The 26,089-nt window shown below is 36.8% G+C and overlaps 1 protein-coding gene across 1 annotated transcript in view; it reads right to left on the bottom strand.

Moving 5' to 3' along the window:
- Positions 1-13,565, bottom strand: part of Cog4 (conserved oligomeric Golgi complex subunit 4) — a 224,393-nt gene extending 210,828 nt beyond the window's left edge. The window contains exons 1-9 of the mRNA XM_085955281.1: positions 13,442-13,565; positions 11,223-11,420; positions 8,466-8,568; positions 7,296-7,488; positions 5,902-6,022; positions 3,991-4,416; positions 2,404-2,537; positions 2,190-2,303; positions 963-1,185 (exon numbers count right to left, since the gene is read on the bottom strand). Of these exons, the coding sequence (XP_085811407.1) occupies positions 963-1,185; positions 2,190-2,303; positions 2,404-2,537; positions 3,991-4,416; positions 5,902-6,022; positions 7,296-7,488; positions 8,466-8,568; positions 11,223-11,420; positions 13,442-13,528 (1,599 nt within the window). The 5' untranslated portion in view covers positions 13,529-13,565. The remainder of the gene's footprint in view (positions 1-962; positions 1,186-2,189; positions 2,304-2,403; positions 2,538-3,990; positions 4,417-5,901; positions 6,023-7,295; positions 7,489-8,465; positions 8,569-11,222; positions 11,421-13,441) is intronic.
- Between the last annotated feature and the right edge of the window lie 12,524 nt (positions 13,566-26,089).

The following is a 26,089-nucleotide window of genomic DNA, read 5'->3' as shown; positions in this document are numbered from 1 at the left end:
ATTTTGAGATAATCGCAAAAATGCATCAAGCTCATTTAGAAAATAGAATATCTTCATTTTATAAACATATTAGCAAATAATTAGAAACAGCGAATAGCAAATGAAATGTCCCAGAAGTCTTTAAAATTAATAAAAATATATGCATAAAATAGTGACTGATGAATATAACAGACATTGCCATAAACCTCCGGATTAATACTATTTTACGATGGAAAAGTACTTAGAGAACCATAATCAAAACAAATTAAAATGGAGGTAACTGACATTGAAACCTATAGCTTTATGTAATCAAAAATATATTTCAAAATTTAGAGCAATAAATGAAAAATATAGTGTATCATTATATTTATATCACACTAAAATGTCAATTCGTAAATGAGAATAATATAATTATTATTTTTATAAGGATACTTAATTACTATAAAGATACACAACATTTCATATTGTTACTTAGGTCTAAATAATGAATTATGGATAGATCTACTTTTGATTCCATACTTCTCAATTGTGTATTGCAATACAAAAAATATATCTTCTAATCTTGACAGTGTTCACTTAACATTAATAATAATTAATGAAAATATCATTTTAATGAGGTAGATTCATTATAATATAGTCGTTTCATAAACAAACATATAATGTATGTATTTATATTGTGCTCTTCAGCGATTTCTAATAAATATTATATCTAATTATTTGTCGAAAAATTTACCGCGTTAAATACTGAAGGGTAATGGTAATTTTATAAGTTTATTTTAATTATCTAGAATTCTCAACCCACATAACATTCTCAAATATATAACAAACATTCATGACTATTTTCGGATCATAAACTAAAGACTCCTATGCTGATGATGATAAGGAACATGGTAGTTTTGGAGGTAAGAATGCTATACATGAAAATACATTTAAAACACGTAAGAATACTAGCTGATTAACATAAATCGATAAATTTAATTTACCAAGAACATTGCTTTCTGAGTTTCCGTATCGCCTGGCTGGAGTCTTCCTTGCTGTATGGTAGTGTGAATGGCGGAATACGCCTGAGCCAAGTCCAGATAGCCACAAGGGTAGCCTTGTCGAAGAGCACGGCGCAGAGCGGAGCACACCGCGCCTTCCAGAATACCACTTGACATGTTGACGACAGCACAAACGCCATCTATGCTGCCAGTGGATGATGCTCGTCTAAAATAGTAAATCAATGAATAATATTAAACTTCAGATATAACTATAATTAGTTGTTTTTATAATTACAGTTACATTGAAATAGTAACTATGCATTCGCCCAACCAATGGATCCAGGCTCCGGACCAAACACACATTAAAAAATAACATACAATGTTTGACAGATGTGGGATCTAATCTAAACCTACAGCTTCAGCAACAGGCGCTCTACCATCTACACCGCTGTGGACCATGATAAAAGTAAAACAATGTTAATAAAAATCAATCCATAAGTTTGGACTATTAAAGGTTTTCGAGAATGTGACTCAGAATACATTTATTTATGATTATAACTTGAAAGATAATTTTTTTTCATCATAATATTCTCTCGAGACAGCAAATGGACCCCCACAATGTGGCACGTAGATAACCTACCCATTTTTTTACATTTTTATTAACCATTTACACCTATTTATTTTGAAGGTGGGGCATATATAAAGAAAAGAATAAATATATGACAAATACTAATGCTCTGAGCCAATTATTATATTAAAAAATGAGTGCTTAAAATCAAACAACGTTATCTACGAAAAAGTTTTTTTTTTAGATAATGTTATTTTACATTCTCGGCTACATGAAAGTCAAACAACTTTATGTCAATCTTTTCTGGTTTCTTCTTAAATCGTCAGTAAAGTTTACCATTAACTACATAAAGTTATCCTATAAAAGATTGTAATATATTATGTATTATATGCAGGTAATAGGGAAAAGCAGTATTACTAGCGCAATACCTTACTTGCTCATTTTGGCAATATTTACATTTTTTATAGAAAAAAAAATATAACTTGGTAAACACCACAGTATCAATGCTTGATAAATCCCAATACTGTATATTTTATAAATTTTTATGAATTCCTACATACCAACCTAGGAAATGCTAAATATCTTTATAAGGATAATAAATCATATTCTTTTCTAGACTGAATAAATTTTACATACAAATAAAACTAATCATGCATTCTCACCTAATACATTTCCTTATAATAAAGAATACATCATCGATCAGACTAGTTGTAAGTTGTCCCTCCTCCAATGAATCCAATTGTATAGCCTTTTGTACGCTTTCTTCCATGAAATATCTACAACATAAACATTTAGCAAAATTATTTATTTAGCTCCTGAGTAAATAAATATAAGTATTGACATTAGAATATGACAATATATAAAATATAGTGTTACCGTTCTAAAAGAAGATAATATCCCAACAAATCTTGAGCTGTTCTGCTTAGTTCAGATCTGTTAATCATTACTGTCAATTGGTTTTGCAATAACAACCTTTTATCAGCTTCGTTCACACCAACTTCGAGATCGTTCTATAAGAAAACAAAATATTTATATAATTCGCCGGCTAGACGGCAGCGACTTGCATGTGCGGTATAAAAATACGGAACACTTTTACAGCGCTTTTCGGTTTGCTCGTACACACGGGCTTCCTGATACAAACTGGTTTGCAAAGGCAAACTTGTAGTAAAGCATGAGTGTCCAGCCGACGCTTTAGACAGGTATATCAAAATAAACTTAACAAAAGAAATGTAGGATTTGCCATTATGATAAATAGAAAAAATTACAAGTAATCAAAATATTATTAGATATATATGACTACGTCTATCCCATAGAGAAGTAGGTAAAGCACCCGTATCTGGTAAAAATTGTATACTTTTTTCAATAGGTTGAGTGAATGGCTAACAATTATTATTTATAAAGTAAGTGTATTATTATAAACTCAACTCTGTGAAGACCCATATCATTCTATCTTGTAAGCCTCGTAAATCCAAAAGAAAAACAAACACTAGGTATACAAAATGACAATAATTCATGGTATTTACGAGGTTTACCAATTTTTGTTGTATGGACATGAACTATGAAGGCTCTGTGGATGAATTTTTGAAATGATCAGACCTGTTATAGGTACAAGAATCTTATACACAGGTAGATATTCCATATTACTAACATATCCAATTTAACTCAATTATTACTGAAGATAGACTGATATGCTTTGCAGACAAATGAAAGTGTATATGTACAACTAACCCTCGTTAATCGCTACCCCAGTGAGTGCGAATTTGCTATATCCTGATCAATTTATAATAATATTTTCTTTGTGTCGCACTTATTTTGACATGTACCGCAAGCCAGGAATCGTCATAATGAATGGCATCACGCACATATGATCAAATCATTTGACGGTTACCGACAACTTTTACACAATAAGTGCAGATAGGCCAAGCAGGGTATACTGTGTACATTCTTTTTTGCAACGTGGAATAAAAATAATGTTATTTTTACAGTTTATTGCAAAGTTGTATTTAATTTACAAAAAGTGTTTTAATATTTTGAATTGATTTGTTTTTGAAATCTTCCGCGATCAACGGGAGGTTACCTGTACTTTTAATGACATGTTTTCTTTTATCTTCATCAAAGTAGTCTGGTAAATAATGGATTGAAGCCAATTTAAGGCTCAGTTAGAAACTTTGCAAGGCATGTGCGCTAACTTCATACACTAAAACCACTTCATTTGACTAAAGAATGCAATAGTGAAATTTTATTAAGACAACATATTTCTTTCATCAAGAGACAGTGTTACCAATCATACTATAAATATAGTATAGTACTAACTTTACTGTGAACACATTAAATTTTATCAGAATCACTACCAACATATAAAAAAATATACTATATTGTGCGAAAAAAGATGGCAACATCATCAATAGAGCCAATTATTCAGTATGTATGTACCTAACAATACATACTAATTGAAATACGTACCGAAATTCGTCTTTTGATAAACTTGAAGAATAGCTCTATCCGGGAATGCATAACAGATACTTCGCCAATCAAAACATCCAAAGTTTTTGCATCCAATTTATCACGAGCCGACGACCCTGAAGTGGTTCCGCTATTCTTGGCATAGTCATTGATTTGTGCAAGGATTTTATTCAACTGACGATGTCTAGCAAACTCCAACATAATTCTGTTAGCCTGTCTGTCACACTCTTTCTGAAGAACACTTATAGCTGACAACAGCCTACCAGGGCCATAATATGTCTCAATTAGGGGTTGATGAATTTCGATGGTTCTAGCAATTGACTCAAACATGGATGTAAATGTATCGGCAAAGACAATACTGGCGCGTTTATCTGTAGAACTCGTGTCCAAGGCAGTATGGAGAATTTTTTGAGACGACTCTTGTATCTAAAATAAAATCAATATTATAAATAGGTAACTGGCCAAAGAATTTTACATTATATGAAATTTTAGCGAGTATTAAAACAATTTTGACCACACTAGAATATTGCAAAACTGAGCGGCACATTTGTGCACAAGCAACATATCGATGATCTAATGTTAATACCCCGTATCTGACATATATGATGCAAATGACTTTTCGACGTACTAAAAACAACAAAAATACCTACTGCCCATCGACTGCGAAATTCCTGTATCGGTAGTTATTTTAACAAAGACGATACATCCATTTTAGTAATTTCCCATATCTGAACATTACAGAAATAAACCTGGAATATCCCGTATCTTGCCTCTCTGCAACACAATATCGTCGCTGTAGGATTGGTTTGTCGAATAGACCAAATGTCAAATGTTCAGGAGACGAAAAAACAAATTTCATTATCCTATATTTAAATACATGGAGGTATTTAAATTGTTGTTTTTACAGCATATAAATGCTGTTTTTATTACAAAGCAATTTAAAGAAAAGGATGGTTCTGGTCCATTTGGATACAAAAAATCATTTTGCATTGAATGGTCGATTTCGACAAAAATGGATAATCGACAAACCAATCCTATAGCGACGATATATCAAGCGTTTTGCATAATGTCACTTTCGAATTATTTTAAAGGTAAAACAGTAAGTAATAAAACAAATTTGGATATTTATCTTTATACTAGCTGAGTCAGCTGCTGGCTGTCGCCAGTCTGTCTCGCTAGGTCTTGCAGACAGCTTGGCGTCTTAATGACTTGGTGTTGGATTTTAATAAAATTGTGAAGTATGCATAGATGGCGCCATAGTTTTCCCTTCGGGATGGATTTCCACTCATCTCAGACAGTTTGACATTTCGCTGATTTGTCAGTTTTACAATTTGCAAGTCGTCACTGCCAATATAAATTTGGGGTCATATGCCTAATCTATTCTGGACATTGGCTTTCAGAATGTCGTCTGACACCACCTCAGGCTGCTAGGTCTAGCAGAATAGCTAGCAATCACCAATAGCAACCACTGACATTTTGATAATATATATTACGTGTAGGTATATACATGTTTCATTAAATCACGTGCTCTCTTCTTATGCTTGCTCAACAAAAAACGTTTACGTCAAGAGAATTTCGCTGGAGTAGGGGAAGAACAAACATTTTCCCGCTTGGTCTAAATGCGGCTTTATTAGATGTTATCTTTATATTAGGCGTTATGTGCTTTGTTTTACCACGTTTTATGTTACGGGTTATTGGCATACTATATATTTACAACATGACAATTATTGTGTGTGCTATTAACAGTCAGATACGATAGATATATATAAATATTTAGTTTTTTTAGCTTCCTGCACAATTTATAAAAAGTCACTTACGGGATATTAACATTAGGCCATCGATATCAAACTAATTATAGTATAATGACAACTCATACATGATTCATTATTAAATTTTAGTTTAGAAATTTACCTTTGAACAAAGATATACTGAAAACTTTTGAAGTCCTTCCTCGTGCATTCCAAGAAGAGGAAATATCTTGAAAAATCTTTCAACAGATGCCAGATCTTCCTTTTTGACAGCTTCATTGAATCTGAAAGAATGTCATAATGGATTATTTATAAATATAACGAAAATCACATGATTTAAAAAAAGTAAAAAATCTTCCCGAACTATAGTGACATTAAAATATTCATTAAAACACATAATTTGGATCAGCCTCATACCTAGCCCACACCAAGAATAGCTTTACATGAACAATGTTTTCCACCCGTGGCAGAACACAAGAAAACATGTACATTTGTATCAGAACATTTTAAATGTTCGTAGACAGTTTTCACACAACTTCTGAAAAGTTTTTATACACTGTTCATTTTGTTCAAACATATACTTATCTTGGTCTGGACAAGGCGTCAGAAATTAAAAGGTATGTTTCTGAGGAGCAGTTCCAAGTACTTGGTTCCAGTGAAGAATATTACATCTTGATACATAATAATTTCATTAAAAATTATTTACAAGTGCAAGGATATCGAAACTAATTTTTGAACACTCCTAAAGCCATCGTATAAAAGTGAGTAATATTTATTACCTTGACTTAATATTACAAAAGATGGTTTGCCATTATTGACGGAATTTAAAAACACTAATTCTGATCTGTGGTTGTTAGTCATGAATACTACTTGAGCCGGTATCTTAATTGGAAAATCACTCGCTTAGCAAGTGATAGTTATCAGTTCTAATTCCACTCAATTTAAGATGTTTTTGAGGCTGTTCAAAGTTAAGAATTGTCAAAGAAAAATGTTCATTTTTAAATCTTGTGAATCCAAAATAATTTAGTCAAAAATTCTAGTTTACATATTTTTTTATTATGTCATAGTAAAGTGCAATTATAAGATTGTTTATTAAAAAAATAGAAACACCTCCAGTATTAATATTTATTCAGAGTTTACAGAAATTGATTAACAATTCACTTCAATAGGTACATGGAAATATATTAACAAGATAAGATGACTCGCTCGACCTAATGAGCAGATGAACTTGCCAAAGGATTAATTCACTTCAAGTATGTATCGCATTTGACAACTAGATAACCACACTTGGCACTAAAAATGTATCTCAATAGTGTAAGGTGCTTGGTCTCAAAATAGAGGACCTGTATGATTAAAAGGATCAGAGCTAATCAGACTAAGCTGAACTGAGAGATTTTGAGTGGAGATTACGAAGTGATACATAAGGTTAAATCCTAATCTATCTGCATAACGCTTGCTACATCCAGACAAGTGGGCAGCTCCATCTGTGGGTCTCTTTTTAAAGTCATGGCCGCTACACAATTTAATCATATGGATTTTTAGTCTTATTGAATTTACCTGTTAGTTACAGCCGTTCTTAATTTATCAGCTGCATTGTGCAAGGTGATGCAAGATTGGTTGACGGCACTACTGCTGACTGATTTGATTTCCGATTTCCCACCTTCGCTATCAGAAGCATCAGACACATCTGCAGCTGTTTGTCTGAGAATGGAAGGGTCCATTGAGAGGAAACGATGAACATGGGCAGCACCTAGAGTTGTACAACATTTAATGTAGCTTTATAAAACCAAAAAATTATATTTAGCGGAAAACTATAAATTGCTGTGAGAGAATCAATCTATCACACTGATACCGGCCTTTCACTGTCAAGGAGAATGGTGAAGACCGTATCACTAGCAGGCCAGAAGCGGGGTGGAATTGAGAGAAATGCACGTTGTCGGTGCTGGCAGGAGTTTATATGTTGAAAGTTATTGCAGGGTATTTTAGTATTCGGTCATGGGTAATGGCGATTTGGCGGGCTGCAGACGCGGTGTCGCTGGCTGTTCGACGTCCGAGGCAAGAGAGAGCATTCCGTGCGCATTAAAATGTGATACGCAGCGTCATGGCGCTGTTCTTCTGTCGGTCACGAACCTCTCTGTTTTATCGACGATTGACTAGTGGCGGCGCTATCTCATATGGCCGTTTTCGACAGACCGTGTCTCTGTATTTTGGCGGGAGCGCGGACGAATTTGAAAGTCGGATTTGAGGAAAGGCGGGCTCCGCTCGGCCGAGGGTTGCGAGAACCGCGAAGGGTGGATGCAGGCTGCAGTGTTTTGGGAAAGTTGATGGTTCGGTCCGCCCTTTGAGGTGGTCTCCTGTAGGAGACCTTCATCTGGTATCAACACTTTAGGCAGCATTAAATTATTCGTTATTAGTTCCCCTTATCTGATATTGCGAACTATAATATCTAATTTCGTAATCATATAAAAGTGAGTAAAATTTTAGATTGAACTGGCATTTGAATAATCGTATTAAGATTTTGTCTATTCTTGTGGAACATAATATCTACTGTGATAATCGAAGGTAGAAGATATTGTTTATTTTGGAGTTCCAGAAGTTGACAGCTGTTTTGAGCAAGAACCTTGTAATATTTTGTTATAAATGTTTAGTGAACTGATTGGCTAATTGAATAATTAGAATTTTGGAAGAATCTCTATAAATAACATTCTTCCATATTTGATATCTCACCTTTTTCATAGTCTTCATTTTTCAATGCAGTTTGAACACCCTCACTACACAACTGCAGATCAATCAAATCGTGAACACGCTGCTGACACTCTGATACACGGCTCTGAAATTTAATAAATGAATGTCATTATACTGAAAAATTACATTAACCCCTTGACTTTTTAAATTCATAAATCAATATTTCACATAGTAAAAAATACATGAGTTAAAAATGTCGAGGTTACCACATTGGATTCTCTAATGTTCACGGGATACACTTTTCCTGTCTATTCATTATGCCTTCTCGTACCGTTTGGTATATATTGTGCCTTATCACCGGTTTTTGGAATGGAGCAATTCAACATAGCCACATAACAGACTTAAGTGCTTTAATGTTGATAAGAAAGCTTTAATTATGATTTATTACAAAAGAAAAAATTACCTATTTCACAAATGATAGATATAACCGTATTAACCCTTAACACTCGAGTGCCGCCGTAGCGGCGGCACTGCCTATACAGTCATTTTTTGTAATATTTTCAGAAATTTTTATAATGCTATTTCAATCAAGTTAGAATGAATAATAATAGGTTATTACATTTATCTGAGAAAGAAGTCGGCAAAAGAATACTGCGTGCCTAATTTCAACATAGTATTTTTATCGGAATCTTCTCTTTTTTTATTCGTAGGTCGTCGTTTGCAAGCAATGTTTTTTTGTCACATAAATTTTATTTATTGAACGTTCCCAGACTAGAGTGAAGTGTTTGTCACGCATGATTTTGAAGTGTGTTTATATTTTTTATTGGTTCTCGCTTGCGCAGGGGCGTCTCGTATAGTTTACAGTTTTATATTTGAATACTGTTTTTGATGACAATACTTACTAGTATATTATGCCGATTCGGAACCTATATATTGTGAAATACTCTAATGAGTCAAATGAAAATTATTACGTATCGATTTATTATTTTTTGAGAAATCTTTTGATAATGTGTACCGCACTGGGAATGAGTTGTTATGAGCCCGAAACTAATTTAGGAAATTTACGAGACAGCCGCTTATATTACAAGTGTATTTGAAGGCAATTCATTTGTATCATATTTACAGTCATAATGGACGATTTACACTTTATAGCCAGTTCTCTACATACCGCTATTTCATTACGATTCTGTGATAAGCCAGGATTACATATTGGAGATTGCTTTGTGAAATACCACACAATGAAGAATTATAAATAAACTAAAAATAAGTACAGTATATTCATTATAAATTTATTTTACAGAATAAAAAAAAAAAAAAATTTTTTACATTTTTTTCACCAATTAAATGTTTTATATTGAAATTATGCTTTGTGCGGGAAAAAGTCTCGAGTGGGTGGTATGTACCTATAAAAAAAATTTCGAGTGGAAAAGGTTAATATACATTATATCGCCGTCTTTTCCCTAATAATAAATACATTCAATCGATGATCAAATACCCATATAGCCGTGTAATTTTAATGTAATTAAATAGAAAACGCTCATGTAGACGTATATTATATAATACAGTATAACCTCGTGCGCGGAATTCACGTTTTCCCGGCAATTGCGTGTAATTTTTTCAGTCCCGATGTATTTCAGTACATTTAATACCCACATTTACGTTTTTCTTTCCAGCGATTTACGTCGGAAATATTCAAAATATGCGAGTTACGCGCGCTTGACAATGATTGGGTCTTGACATTCGAACGGCGTAAGGTGTTTGGAGGGAAAACTCCGTGTCTTTAGAACGGCGCACGGTGATTGGTCGGCGAGCGACGCTGTGATTGGCCTGTGATGTTATAGAAGGCTAGGAAAGGATTTCAGACCAACCCCTGGAGGATTATGTAAACCTTGACTCCAATGTTATGACATCAGACTTGGTGGAAGTTGATGACATTGTTGACAGTCATTTAACACCAACAGACTTGTCTGCTAAAGAACTGTCTGATGAAGAAGAGGTTGATATTCCAACAAAAGAAGAAGCAATGAGGTTCATCGAGGGTTTAAAAACCTACTTTACAAGCTTTGCTGATATCCAAGATGACACTTTTAAATGTTTATATAGTCTTGAAAGAGAATTACATAACAAAAAAACAAAAATGCAACAAACTAATATACATGATTTTTTTAATAAAAAATAAAAAAATTTTCACTAAAAATTTTAATTGAATGTTTTTTTTTTAATAAAACGTTATTTTTTTAGAAACATAAAATTTAAATGTTCTTTTTTTCAATACCCCCCTTTTACATTTTCCCTCCAATTAGGTTTTTTTTTTCAGACCCTTAAAAAACGTTAAATAGGGGTTATACTGTATGTTGTTAAATGAATTAAATACAAAATAGTCAGATTTCGATTGCACTCCATTGACTTTTTAACTGTCATAGCATATTTTGATGTTGTGACGACTTCAAATAATTTACTTATATTTACGATAGACAAATATTACGCACATGCAGCTATAATAGTCATACATAATTTGCAAACACCTTGACTCGAACTTGTATCCATCGGATTCTGGTCAAAGTGCTATTAAATATTGATATAGGACAGTTTCGATGAAGGATTTTTTTTCTGCAGGGATATTACTATGACATCAATCTGCCACCATTTGCATGCATCGAACGTCTGTTTTAGCTGACTTTGGCTGGTTTGGATGGTTCGGCTGACGGTTCTGTCCGTCATTCTGTGTGAATATTTTGTCAGTCATAGGCCGCAAAAGTGTGAATATTCAGATGTTACCATTATGGTATTTATACTTACTCTTGCTTCATCCAACTGACGAACTTTAGCACTGACATTCTCAGCAAGGTTAGATGTAAATGCAATCATTTCAGCAAGACGCTCAGCATCACCTTTCAGATTTTGTAAATTGGGAAGAGCTTGGCTGATAGATCTAAGTTTCCCACCAAGGTGACATTGTCTTTGCACCAAGGCATCAAGGGCTGCATTTACTTCCTCCTAAAACACCACATATGGATATATTAATAAAATTTTTGCTACCCAAAGAGAGATTTATAATTATAATACAGTAGTGCACAAATTTCATTGAAGATAGTTAAAAAATACCTAAAGTGCAACTCGGGGACGATGGGAGATTTTGAACTGACTCATTTAAAAAAATACAATTTTTCACATATCAACGCTCATGTTAACATGCTTATCACAGAAAAGTTTTGCGTGATCTATTTGACACGAAGCATAGTCTAGTTAGCTCGGTATGTTAGAATGTGGACAATCTATCACAGTGATCTCAAAATCCAGATCCCAGACAAAATTTCAAATTTCAAATTTATTTATTTTACATATAATGAACATAACAAATTATAAATTTAAAGTGTTCACGACATGACATAAAATAAGTCTGAACAATTTTTAAAATAAAAATACAGAGAAATGTGAGTTAATAATACAATAAGTAATAAAACTAAAATAAAAAATACATCATGTCATGCTTTTAGGAATACAAAAATATCATGTAGGTTATACATGCCAACTGTAAAACAATATATGAGTCGCTTAGAATCATAACTCACATATTGCAATTTTGTCGTTTTTTAGTTAAATATGCCAAGTGATTTTAAATGAATTAATCTATATACCGAAAAATAGTTGAGTATTAAAAGTCAATTTAAACCATGTGAAAATTGTTAACAAAGTTCATTGTTGGTGTAATATGTCGTATATTTCAAAGAATAGAGTTTTGTCACCAACGCATTCCTAACCAATCGGGGAGCTCTATTTCTCATAGTATGCTGTATGTCTGCAACGTTAGGAGTATTAGGTATATATATTTAAAAAAAAAAAGTTATTCGACTCTCTCACTCATTAATATTCTAGGGACTTCAATACTGTTCTTCTAATTACAAAAAATAGTGCTCTGTTGGTTTTTAGCGATTATCTCAAAACTTGATTTTTGGAATATGTGAGTTATGATTCTAAGCGACTCATATATTATGTAAGTACAATATTTTTGATTTTATTCATCAAAATAATTCATGAAAAGTAACAATTCTTTTTATGATTTGGTAAAATTTATAGCAGCTAACGTTGGAATATTTTTTCAATTTTTTTTTAATTCTTGAAAAACTTCAGTATGTACCACAATTATTGGTCCTCGGGGCACCCCATTCCATGGTCCCCACAAGGGGGGGGGGGGTGACAGGGCTCTAGCCTGGGGGCCCGGCCTCAGGAGGGGCCCGGCGAGGCAAGTCGACCAGATAAGTGAGATAAACACACAACACAAATTTGCTTCAATAGTAAAAAAAGTCCCCTGCGGCGCTATTTTCCTTCAATAATTTTATTACATAAAATTATGTAGTTGTACGATAAATTTTTTAATTGTGTATCGACACTCGACAACTCCTTAATTCAAATGGATCTATTAAAATATACAACAAAAAACACTAAATATACACATTAATTTTACCGCGTACACCATTTGGAAAACACTACTGTAGAGCATCACACTGCCTTTATCCTTAGAGATAGGTAGGGGGGGCCGCCAAAGACCTTAGCATGGGGGCCCAGTTCAGGATGTGGGGGCCATGCCCCATTCACATCACTTGTATAATATATACCACATTTCTTGGACGAGTAACAGAATGTTTATTTCTTAAACTGTTTGTCGCAAATTTGAATCCCACATCTGGAAAATTTACATGTTCAATGTGTGTTTCGATCCGAAACATGGACCCAACAATAAGTTGATCTTTTGATCTGTTGAATAAAAATCTCTCGATCTGTCAAAAATTTCTTCACCGGGAGACGGCCAAGATCTACATACATATACTAATAAACAGCCAATGAAAGCAAACCATAATTTAGGGCATAGTATCATTAAAATAAGAAAAATATACTACTTGTGCAATTTATTACTCTACTAGTATTGATAGTTAACCTCTGTTGCAGGACAACAAGTATTTATCTTCATAATTTATGAAAGAAGCGCACATTAACAACATCAGATTAATCATACTTACTTCCTCTTTTTCAATTTCATCGCAGGCTTCCTGAATGCCATCGTCAGTGGATAAATCATATTTGTTTTCATATAAAATATTTGACATTTTACTTCGAAACTGTTGACTTGTCAAAATACACAGTTGACATAAAGGCAGGAAGGAATATTGTCCCTACTTTTTGTGTACAATAATAACATTTCCCCATTTTTACTATTTAAACTAAACATTTTTTTTTAATATTTTAGCAAAAATAAAAGTAGAATTTTGCCATATTAAATTACAATATTTCCTCCATTATATTTTGAATGTTCATAAAATAAAATGATATATAATTATATATAATATGGTATAATATATTGTATGTATATATATATATATATAATTGATGTAGTAATTTTACAGAAACCAATCACTCTACAAACTTCTCTTATTATTCTTGTTGACTCTGAAGTCCCTTGAGATGTCGATCGTATTTTTTGCCTTGATGTGTTCTTCTGTGTTGGCCCTTTTTTACCCCCTTTTCTTCTCGATTATTTATCTCTCTGGTTGCTCATCTTGTTTAGCAGGTTGGCAGGACTGACGCTTCTATCGGAAGCGTCTTTTGTCTGTGCTTATTCAATTCATTGGTTGATTATTTTTCCTTTGTTACAAGCGGAAAAAATTTTGTCTAGCCAAAGTACAAAATAAATTGTGAAAATTGTGCATTAACATGAAACGAAATGAAGAAAACAACGTCGCGGAGGGACTGGCAATGGAGACCGACTCGAATGAGTTTTAATTACTGATGGACCATCCAGTAGGTGAACTGAGAGCATCGTAATGTCACTGGATAACAAGGTATCTTAGATTTTTTCAATCTTTACCCAACAGGGTCTGCCTGCAGTGGTACCTACTCCGCAGAGATAGACGGTAAACATCGACTCTCCGGTAAATTTTTTACGGCTGCCTGCAAGGCCTGAAAGCGGAAAAACCCAGCAGAATTCCGTTGCCTGTATTTAGTGTCGTAGTACAGGAGCCTGATTTTCTGACGCCAGACAAAGCTCGGGTAGCGGAACTTACCAGACTCCAACTTTTCGACACAGATAATTGGGCGGGGTTCGCTACGCTGAAACCCAAAAACAATATTTGGCGGCCCCGTCTTTCGTTGAGTTGGGACTCAACGATGAGTTACGCCCCTACGATCGTTCATCGCAAACTATACATCTAATGGAGCGTACGATCGCCGGCCTCCAAAATGCGATGCTCGCTCAAAAGGAGTGTATTCGGGACGCGTTACAGCTAGTGGTCGACTCTGTCAGCGACCACAACATCGGTACGGCTCTTTTTGAGACGGTCGTAAAGGAGTTCGGGACCTCTTCAGCACTCAACAAAGTGTCTGATGACGTCACCCGAATCCTTTGTGGAAAACGGTTAAAGTTGGTTCAGACGAGGCGGAAGAATATCCTCTCCGTTATAAAAGACACCTTCACGCGAGAGGCTCTTAACAAGATCCCACCTAGCGCCGAACATATATTCAATAAAGATAAACTGTCGGTGTTCCTAGAAAGAGGTGGGGGGTCATGAGAAAGTCTTTGATCAGACCACCAAAGTTGTTGACCAGGGCAGGGAGAGTCAACCTAGCACTTCGTCAGGTGGACACATGGACACCTTTAGGAGGCAGGGATACACGAGGAGAATACCAGACCAAGTTAGGGGTGGCTTGCCGAGAGGCCCACGCCCATCTAACCGAGGTTTTCCCAGAGATAACCGAGGTTGTGCGAGGGGCACTTACCCTAGACGCAGGTGACCGGGTCTCCCTCACCACGTTCACAAGGGGACGCCTCCAGCATTTCCAGGAAATCTGGCAGGCCAAGGGTGCACCACCACCATTATTAAAAATAATAACGGGAACCCGTATTCCGTTTATAAAGAAACCCCCTCTAATAATGCCTTCCGTACAATTCCAGAAGGATTTCCAAACGCGACAATCGCCGGAGGTCACTTCACAAATCGCGGAACTGAAGAAATCGAGAGTATTAGAATCGGCAGAACCATCTCCGAGCTTCCTCTCAACCCTGTTTTTAGTAAGGAAGCAAGACGGCAGTCAACGACCCGTCTTCAACCTAAAACGCCTAAACGGTTTTCTACAACCAAGGTCGTACAAACTGTTACACCATTTCAAGGTCCCAACATTCCTGCAAAGGGAAGACTGGTTAGTAAAAATAGACCTAAGCCAAGCGTACCTACATGTACCTATAGCTATACAACATCGCCGATTTCTTCGGCTAGTTTACCAAGGAGAACTCCTCCAATTCACATGCTTTCCGTTCGGACTATCGGCAGCACCAAGACTGTTTGCCTCATTAACAAACTGGGTGGCCGAACACTTCCGGGGAAAAGGTATGACAATCGTCACTTACTTAGACGACTTTCTAATGGCAAATCAGTCCAGAGAGATTCTTCTGTCGCAACTGACTTATGTGATAGATTTCATGCAGGCACTAGGCTGAATAATCAACAAGAAAAAATCTTGTCTGATTCGAAGCCAACAGCGGGAGTTCTTAGGTATCACGTGGGATACTCACAATAATCGGAAATATCTATCAACAGAGAAGTGCACATCACTTCGACACCACCTGCAATTGCAGATCCAAAAAGGCAGTTGGTCGCTCAGGCAGGCCCAACGCCTCCTCGGGCAACTCAACTTTTTAACCTTCGTCACTCCACAGGAGAGTTTGCATTGCCAACGTCTACAACGTACGAGCGCTCAATTATCAAGGAGCCACCCTCACCAAACAACATTGATTTCACCACAAGCTCGAGAGGACGTCATATGGTGGATTCGAGCGGTGGGCTTCTCAGGAAAGATTCACAGGGCAACCTACAATCACTTCCTCAACACAGACGCAGCCGATTCAGGCTGGGGAGCGCAGTTAGACGAGTACCACCTATCAGGTACATGGACACAAAGCCAATCCACGTGGCACGCATCGAGACGACGGGTTCATGACCTTACCCTACTCAGTGTAGCGGATAATGGCCTAGTCGATAATGGCGACCATATAATTCTATGGCCAGTGTTTGGTTCCAAGACAGACACATCAAGCACCGCCAATCTGGATGGAAATTAAGCGCTTCCAGTTGCCAAAACATCGATCCAGTATTTTGGCTACAAAAACTTATCTGCGTTTCCAATGAGAGAAGAGAAGAGGGTGGTAATATTCCGGCATTATTTATCTCGTCAAGAGGCCCCTCAAAACTTGCGACTCGAGCAGTCATCGGAAATTGGGTGAAGTCGGTACTCGCTGATGCAGGGGTACAGGAATCACCAGGCAGTACTCGATCAGCAGTCGCCTCTCTAAATTGGTTAGAGAATTACCCCATAGATGACATCCTGCAGAGAGGTAATTGGCGCCAAGAAGCTACTTTTAAAACATTTTACCAGAGACCGATAGACACACAGACTTCTACAGCGGGGGAACAAAATATGTTAACCTCTCTGTTCAGCCCGATGCACTGAGTCTAAAAGCAAGGAAATATTATACCTAACTCTCGTGTTAGGTTCATCCACCCTATCTTGCAGGATCTATCTTGCTTTACCAGGTGATAACAAACAGATATCTCAAGGGACTTCAGAGTCAACAGCGAATAATGAAAGGAGTTTTACCTACCATTAAAACTCTTATTATTCTTGTTGACTCTGAAGTCCAGAGAACACCTACCTGGTTTCCTTGAGAAATATCAAATTGAATAAGCAGAGACAAAGGACGCTTCCGATAGAAGCGTCAGTCCTGCCAGCCTGCTAAACAAGATGAGCAACCAGAGAGATAAATAATCGAGAAGAAAAGGGGGTTAAAAGGGGCCAGCACAGAAGAACACAAGGCAAAAAATACGATCAAAATCTCAAGAGACTTCAGAGTCAACAAGAATAATAAGAGTTTTAATGGTAGGTAAAACTCCTTTCACTTTTAGGCCATCCTCCCACGGCGCAACTGAAATCTGATGGAACTGGTTTGTGAAGGAACTCATAAACTGACCAATGTGATGCTTCGCACACGGCGCTACTGAAACCCAGTTGAAATAATAATCACATAACCTCAAACTGGCAAACTGGACTATCAGCTGTGTTGTACAAAAACTGACAACACGCGCGCTGCAGCGTTTACATAAGGTTATTTTAATTTTCCGATTAATATTTAACCAATTTTGGTAATAAAATATGATTTTTCACCGAAATCTAATGATGTTGGTACCACTGTTTTACGGTGACTGGAAACTTCAGAGACCGCGCGACTAGTATGTCGCGTCTCTTCGCGACCGTTTTGAAGCTGAGAGATTCCAGTCTCGCCGTCAGCGAGCCGCCATTGAAATACATTAGCTAGATACTGGCTGGAATTTTAGTTTCAGTACCGTCGGACTTCAGTTGCGCCGTGGGAGGATGGCCTTACTCTTAACGTTAATATGATTTAATTAGGTAAGTATATGGTTCTCCTTTTTTTCCTCTGTCACGTTACATAGGTAGTAGCGTACCTAACTACCTACCTAACTACCTACCTATTTATAAAATAAATATACTTAATAATAATATTATCGCCCAAAATATTATATACCTGCTTACCTACTTCAACGTTCAATAGTTTTGAAAAACAACAACATATTATTATACCTAGGTGCAGCAAAAGGGAAATAAAAAAAAATGTGTGATGTAGGTAGGGTGCCTACCTGAATGTAGTCAAAAATAATATCGATATACCTACATGCCCTGCACAGCATGCTGCCTAAATCCTGCGTACTAGAAGAAATTTCATCGGCACATGCTCAAGGTTAAATTGTTCTCTATAATTAGGTACCTACTGTCATACCCATGATCATTGGGCCTCTCCCGATAGATAAAATTAATTATTAGGTATAACCATGTCACCTGACCTCCTATTCAACAATGGGCGTACGTACGTCCATTCAGTGTTGCCATATTTTGAAAGTGAAATTATAGTACAGTGCCTTCAAAATTATAGTATTTCGGCAAAAAATATAGTACGCGTTGAGTGACGAATAATTTTCTACATTTTCAAAAAAATAAACGTGGGGAACGTCTTGTTTTTTTTAGACAAAATATCCATGAAGGTTACGTCTTGTTTTTTTAGACAAAATTCAAATGTTATGTCAATGGTTTCCAAACTTTATGTTACCACACCTCCCTTCAAAAAAATCTGATCTAGGCGCCCCCCCTTATTTCATTAAATAATACAGACACCTTTTTAAATAGTCAACAATGTACCTACTTACGAATACAAAAATGAAAAAAAAAATAAACAAATGATGAATAAAAAACAAATAAAAAAAAATTACTACTAAAATTACATTAATTTTTGACGAATTTGCTTGTTTATTAGCACAATCAATTTCAATAGTAGTCAATCCAAATTCATCGTCGTTCATTGACAAATGGATTCTATCATGGACCCCATATCCCGAAACGGACCCCCCTGGTCAGGATTTTTCAACCACATATTTAAAATATTTAATAGCTCCGAAACAAAGCAGCTATTAATAAAATAATGTGAAAAGTGCATTAGCAAACTAACCAAGAACTCTAGCGTAGAAATCATTTAAAAATAATGGAGACGTGGCGAACTTTCTTTTTGTCATTTTGATTTCCTAAGCTCTAATTTTTTATGAATGCCTTTACTTTGTCGTTTTAAATCGGTGAATGCATTAGTGGTCCTTGGATTGATTTATTCACTCAATTTTTAAAAAATTTAAACCAAATAGACAAGTTTAAAAACAAAATTATCGTTCCTAAACAAATTTGCCTCATATTTCAACATTTTGATTAATTTGACCCTTTTATTTTACGAAATAGTCATTGCGGTTTACAATAGTATAGAAGTGAGGGATTATAAAATTAGTCTCCATATTTGCAGAAAGGTTTGGAGACAACCTTTTATAGGACTGTTTTTTTGTGTAGTTTATAACTAGCGACCGTTTTATAAACTACGCATTTGCAAACTGCAAACCTGTGGCTACATTAATTGTGTTAACCTTTTGCGTCTTCCTTTGCAACACTCCGCGCCTCCCAGTTTGGAAATCGCTGTGTTAAGTAATTAACATCACCTTTTTTTAGACATGGTGATTATTTTTTTTTTGCTTCTCACGGATTATTTTGGCGTTGTTTTTCTTCTATTGGCAACTTTTTTCCCGATTTATCAAAATTATAGTATTTTGGGCGTACTATACCTGTTTTATATCGTACATAGTACGCAGACGAAAATTATAGTACAAATACTATAATTATAGTACGGTTGGCAACACTGAACGGACCAGTGTTGCCATCTTTTCAAAGTGGAATTATAGTACAGAGCCTCCAAAATTATAGTATTTGGGGAAAAAATATAGTACGCATTGTCATCAGCTGTTGAAAATGTATACTTAGGTTTTTTGTTTCTCAGAAAAAAATAACGGTACCTTCTCCGACTAAAAATGCTTACCGAAGAATTCAAGAAATTTCATTTTAAACCAAAGTTACGGGATTTTTTTACGTTTTTGGAGCCATTTTTTCCAAGTTCTCCAAATCTTCTTATATTGCGAAATTTTAGTACTTTGCACCAATTTATTGAACGGAAATATCGAAATTTTAGTACTTTTTACATCTTTTTTCCGGTATTCAAAATTATAGTATTTTGGGCGTACTATACCTGTTTTATATCGTACATAGTACGCGGACCAAAATTATAGTACAAATACTATAATTATAGTACGGTTGGCAACACTGCGTCCATTATTCCTTGATTAACTGTCAAAATATTCAACTTGTACTTAGCACGTAAGAATTATTGTATTTAATTAATAATAAGGAGTATGTGAGGGGAGGATGGCAACACTGCTGATCAGTCTATGGCCGCGAGCCAAAGTGGTGACATCCGGCCCTCACGAGTCGGAGAGTGACACAAATAAAATTCGAGAAAAATACCAATTTAGTTTTTAATTTTTTGTGAATCCCGGGTCCCACCAACATCCCGAGCTAGCCACCAGGTCCCGGGATATAACACTACCTAGGTACCTAAATGAAAATATTTTAGTAAATAATGGTTCTCCAATATTATTATTTTATTGAAATCAGATATTGCTGTATTTACCTACCTACTGCAAAATAATAATATGTGCCTACCTACGCATTGAAATTATTGTATGGTACCAAAGACATTGCACGGTGCATATCTAATCTCTTTGGAACATTTATTTATAATAATGAAAAGAGTTTTACCTACCAATAATTTGACTCATTTTGACTTTGAAGTCCTTGAGATAGGGTTTGCTCTTCCTTCTTCGCGTAAGGTTATATTCTATTATTTTTTTCCTTTTTCTTGTCGTTGGTCATACCTCCCTTTTTATTTACTGGTCATACCCACGCGTCCCTTTTTATGTAGGGAGTTTGGGACTCTTTTGTCTTCATTATGATATGGCTCAAGGAACCAGGTAGAAGTTACCTGGACTTCAAAGTCAGCATGAATAATAAGAGTTTTATTGGTAGGACTCGTAGAAGTAAGTTTGGTGGGGGAAATATCTACGCCAGTCTGAAGTACTATACTCGGCTGAAGGCATCGTGAAACAGCGCGCCACTGTCTGTAACGTCTCGTGAGACGTACGTTGCAACGACATGTGCTGTTTCGCTTACGAATAAATCCACCTCGGGAGCTCCCCATCTTTGAAACAGAGGGTGGTTGCGGTGTTGATGAGGTGCCATTCAAGAATAAGTTGTCAGCGGGAGAGATGATCTGCCACGCAGTTGTAATTTCCGTGGAGGTATTGTGCAGTAAACGTGATGTTGGCTTGACTGGTCAATACTACTATCTGTCGGCATAGGTTTAGGAGGGTGACAGATTTTGTGCCACCCTCGTTGTTGATGTAATATGCCACAACTGTTTTGTTGTCTGTCTGCAGAAGTAGAGCTGATCCTATGATTGCTTGTACTCGAGATTGCAAACATTTCCTTTTTGTTGGAATGCCATGCCACACTAACTGGTCTTGTTTCCACGTACCTGATAGGTGGTGTTCATTCAGTTGGCTCCCCAGCCTGTGTCGGCTGCGTGTGTCGTCAAGAAATGATTGAATGTCGTTCTGTGTGCTAACTCTGAGGATCCTATCACCTGGAGCCACCACATGATGTCCTGTTAGGCCTGTGGTGGGATTGTCGTCTATTGGCGAGAATGGGACCTCGACAATATTGATGACTGGAGGTTTTTAGCCGTCGGCAATGCAACCTTCCTCGTGGAGGTAAGATGCGAAGTTAAGTCGCCCCAGAAGGGATTGAACATGTGCCTGTTTGAGGGACCAACTGCCTTTTTGTACCTGCGTTGTGTCAACTCTGAGGATCCTATCGCCTAGAGCCACCGCATGATGTTCTGTTGAGCCTGTGGTGGGATTGTCATCAATTGGCGAGGATGGGACCTCGGCCATATTGATGACTGGGGCCTTGTAGCCGTCGGCAATGCAACCTTCCTCGTGGAGATAGGATGTGAAGTTGAGTCGCCCCAGAAGGGATTGGATATGTGCCTGTCTGAGGGACCAACTGCCTTTTTGTACCTGCGTTGTGTCAACTCTGAGGATCCTATCGCCTAGAGCTACCACATGATGTCCTGTTGGGCATGTGGTGGGATTGTCATCAATTGGCGAGGATGGGACCTCGGCCATATTGATGACTGGAATGTTGTAGCCGTCGACAATGCAACCTTCCTCGTGGAGATAGGATCTGAAGTTGAGTCGCCCCAGAAGGGATTGGATATGTGCCTGTCTGAGGGACCAACTGCCTTTTTGTACCTGCGTTAGCAGATGGTGACGGAGTGCTACAGACTTCTCCGGCGACAGAAACCTTCGCTTGTTGTGTGTGTTGTGTTGGCTTAGGATCAGACAGGATCCTTTTTATATTTATTAAACACCCTAAAGACTGTAGGAAGGTTATCCTGTATTCCACCTGAACCGAGACTGTTTCTCGGATTTGTTGACTACTTTGAAGTCATCTATGTAAGTGAATATTCTCAGCCATTCTTTTGTAAGCGTTCGGCAACCCAATTGTTCAGGGATGCAAACATAATCGGAGCGGCTGACAGGTGATACGTGAATTGTAGGAGCTCCCTTCGGTAGGCTAGTCGAACGAATCGACGATGTTGAGAAGCCATGGGTACCTTGAGGTACGCCTGGCTTAGATCTATTATTACTAGCCAGTCTTCTTTTTGTAAGACGGCTGGAATCTCGTAATGGTGAATTAGTTTGAATGGCTTTGGCTGTAGGAACGCATTCAAACGCTTTCGGTTGAAAACAGGGCATAGGGCCCCGTCTTGTTTCTTCATCAGAAACAGGGTTGAGAGGAAACTGGGGGTTGGACCTGCTTCTTCTAGAACCCCTGAGTTCTTTAACTCTTCGATCTCCAGCGTGACCTCTGCTGATTGTTGCGTTTGAAATTCTTTCCGTAAAAGTAAAGAAGAACTTACCAATGGTGGTGTCCGCACAAAAGGTATGCGGACTACGGTTTTTTAACCAATGTTGGGGGGGGGGGGTACCCTACGCCTTTTAGACTCCCCGAAAATCTCTTAAGCGGCCCCCAATGTTGTTGGTCGTCCAGATGCAGTCACCTCCGCTTGAAGTACGGACCCCTGGTGGAGCCCGTACCTCCCCTGGAGAACTCCCTTCCCACAGGACGTCTCCCCTTGGGAGTACCCCGGCTATAATGTGAGTTCGAGGGCCTTCCGGGACTCTGAGCTTGAAGGAATTCTTGATAGTGCCTCCCGAGTGAAGGTATCCTTTACTGAGGACGAAATCACCTGGCACCGAGCTTGCATAATCTGTAAGCATCTGAGTCATGTCCTCGCAAATTTGATAATGCGTAGTCCCCAAAATTCTCTTAGATTTTTTGGTACAGGCCCATCGCTGTTATGATGTTTTGAGGAAAAGTTTGTCATAATAGAAAATTGGGAAAGGAGTAAAATGTAAATAGTTAGTATGAATGATAGTAAAAGAAGTTTAATAATTGTAATGCACAATTATTAAACATATAGTGCCAACTAATTCAATCAATAAAACATGAAATATTTAATCTCACAGCTTATAAGATTCGGCTTTCTGCCAACTTAACCCTGTGTAAAGAATGCTTTATAAATCACTTATCTACCTCAAATAAAATGTCATTTGTAAACTCGTTGAAATATTAAATTATAATTTTTGGGCGCCTTGAAAGATGTATAATTACAAATTAAATATAACAGTATAAAAATAAGAACACAGCTAATCGTGAAAAGTGTTATTTAATTACACAAAAACATTGAAATTTAAAAATGATACAAAAAAAAAATACAATTTGAGAAGCGTTGCTTGGTATGGACATAGAGAAATTTCTTGGAAGATGGTAACTATTACTTAACTTTATGTTTAAATTGTGATGGCTGGAACTTCATCTTGGCTGGAATTATGAACTGCGAATCCTTCCTCCTGTCCGAAAGGAAGTAACTACAAATGGCGTTGAAACTGTATCTAACTGTTAATCAAAGACGTCCGATCTGCACTGAAACTAATCCCGGAGTGAGGATCTTGCGGGCGGAAATAATTTATTTGTTGACATGACGCTTTCAAAAAAGCGGGAATGAATCCGATTGGCCTATTTTTAACCGTCATTGTCTTGGAAACAAGGGTTGACACACACTTTTTAACAAGGTTGTGCCAAATTTTGTTATTTAATTAACATTATTTATTTTAATATCTGCGTTTGAAAAGTAGACATGTCACGTGAAATGTAACATGACAATTTGCCCAATCCACTAACCCTTGCATACCCTTCCAGAAGCTGTCCCGTTGGGAAAACATCCCATTCTGGAGGGCCGCGATGGTCCTCTCCGTCAAAATAATGGTTAGCTGATTACGAGTGGTCGTACCGACGCAACTCGTCATTTAGACCTAACTCTACGAATGTAGGAGCCGCCATGAATTGTTTTTGAGCGTTAGGCCACTCCTTGCCCGTCCACCTGCTGAAATAAGGTACGTAACGAGGATACCTCAAACATCAGCATCTTAATCGACGCTCGTACGTTGAACTTTTCCTCCTGTAGCAGTTCTGCTTCGCCGTTTGGTGTCCATTGCTTTTTGAATATCCTCCTCGCGGTCATTTAGATGTTGCGCCATAATCAATGACCACTTAACGTTCACTTATCGGTCATCCAAGATATTTTTTTTTTGATAGTTAGAAATGAATTGTCCAGAAAGAAGACAAAGGAGTCCCAAACTCTCTACATAAAAAGAGACGCGCCGGTATGACCAGTAGATAAAAAGGGAGGAATGACCAACGACAAGAAAAAGGAAAATAAATTAGTAGAATATAACCTCACGCGAAGAAGGAAGAGCAAACCCTATCCCAAGGACTTCAAAGTCAAATTCGAATAATACATACCTACTATTGAATTCGATAGGAACCTAATAAATGTATTTAAGGTGACGCATCAGTGAAACGCCAAATAATTCTCAACTGTACGCGCGACGAAATTTTGTACTCTCTTCGCATTCATAGAGAGAACGTTGAGTCAGACATACGTCACTTTGCTGCGTGATGGCGACGGGCCAATTAATTCTAAAATCGTGTAAAGATGACTAAAAACGTTACCCATTTACTTTAAAAAGAAAACATGTCAATGAATATATTATTATTGTTACTAATAGAATAATAAACATAACGTAAAATGGACGTATGTTGGATTTATATGAGAAATAATATTTCGTTTGACAGGCGTCTTTTGCACCCGCGACCCGCAATCCGCACATCGCCTAGCAACGATCTTTTTAGACCGTGCCTCAACTAATGCATGGCCTTAACGATTGTTATTGAACTTAGGATAATATGCTTCAATAATACTAATAACATAAGTTTGTACTATAGGCTCGCACAAACCAATGCGAATATTCGCAGCGAATTCGCAACGCAGCCGCGATCGCTGTCGCTACCGCTTTCTTTTGGGATTACACCAATGCGACAGCGACGCAGGCATAGACTAAATTTAATAATTGTATTTCCGCGCCAGATTTAAATTTGTAAATAATATTAATATTTTACGCCAAATATTCTATAATTTTTATTAATTATATATTAAAAATATACGTACACTATAGCGCTTTCAGAATTGCTACAACTTTTACCCAATTCGCGTAAAGTGTATTATAGATGGTAGCATTGGTTGGAGCCATAGACTAAATACATCAGACATTTGATTTTGAGCGGCAGTCAAGTTTTAACATAAGACATTTTTTAAATGCATACCTTTGAGTAATTTTATTGCATATTTTTTCATTTATTTTTTATGGTTTTTTTTATTGAAATTACGTGAAAAATTTGCATTTTTGTATTTTCACTAAATACCCCGTCAAAATATCCTGAAAAAAGCACCCGCCATCGGTACGGAAGATCCGGTCAAAAAAGTCTCAAAAAAAGCCAACTACGCTGTAATACTCCCTACCTACCTGTTGTTAATGAACAAACGAAACATTTATGCACGCAGGAGATCTAAAGATACAACGAAAGCCATCAGTTTGTCATACATTTCGCTATTTTTTGAGACTCTTTTGATTGGACCTTCCATACAGATGCGGGTGCTTTTTTCGGGATATTTTGACGGGGTAAATGCGAATGGAAGGCAGTGTTGGAGACAATGA

The sequence above is a fragment of the Rhyacophila brunnea genome, unplaced genomic scaffold, assembly GCF_057557595.1.
Source record: "Rhyacophila brunnea isolate RB1 unplaced genomic scaffold, BYU_Rbru_1.0 scaffold_5, whole genome shotgun sequence".
Taxonomy (NCBI): domain Eukaryota; kingdom Metazoa; phylum Arthropoda; class Insecta; order Trichoptera; family Rhyacophilidae; genus Rhyacophila; species Rhyacophila brunnea.
The sequence above is the reverse complement of the archived record's forward strand: the minus strand, read 5'-3'. Positions and strand labels throughout refer to the sequence as shown.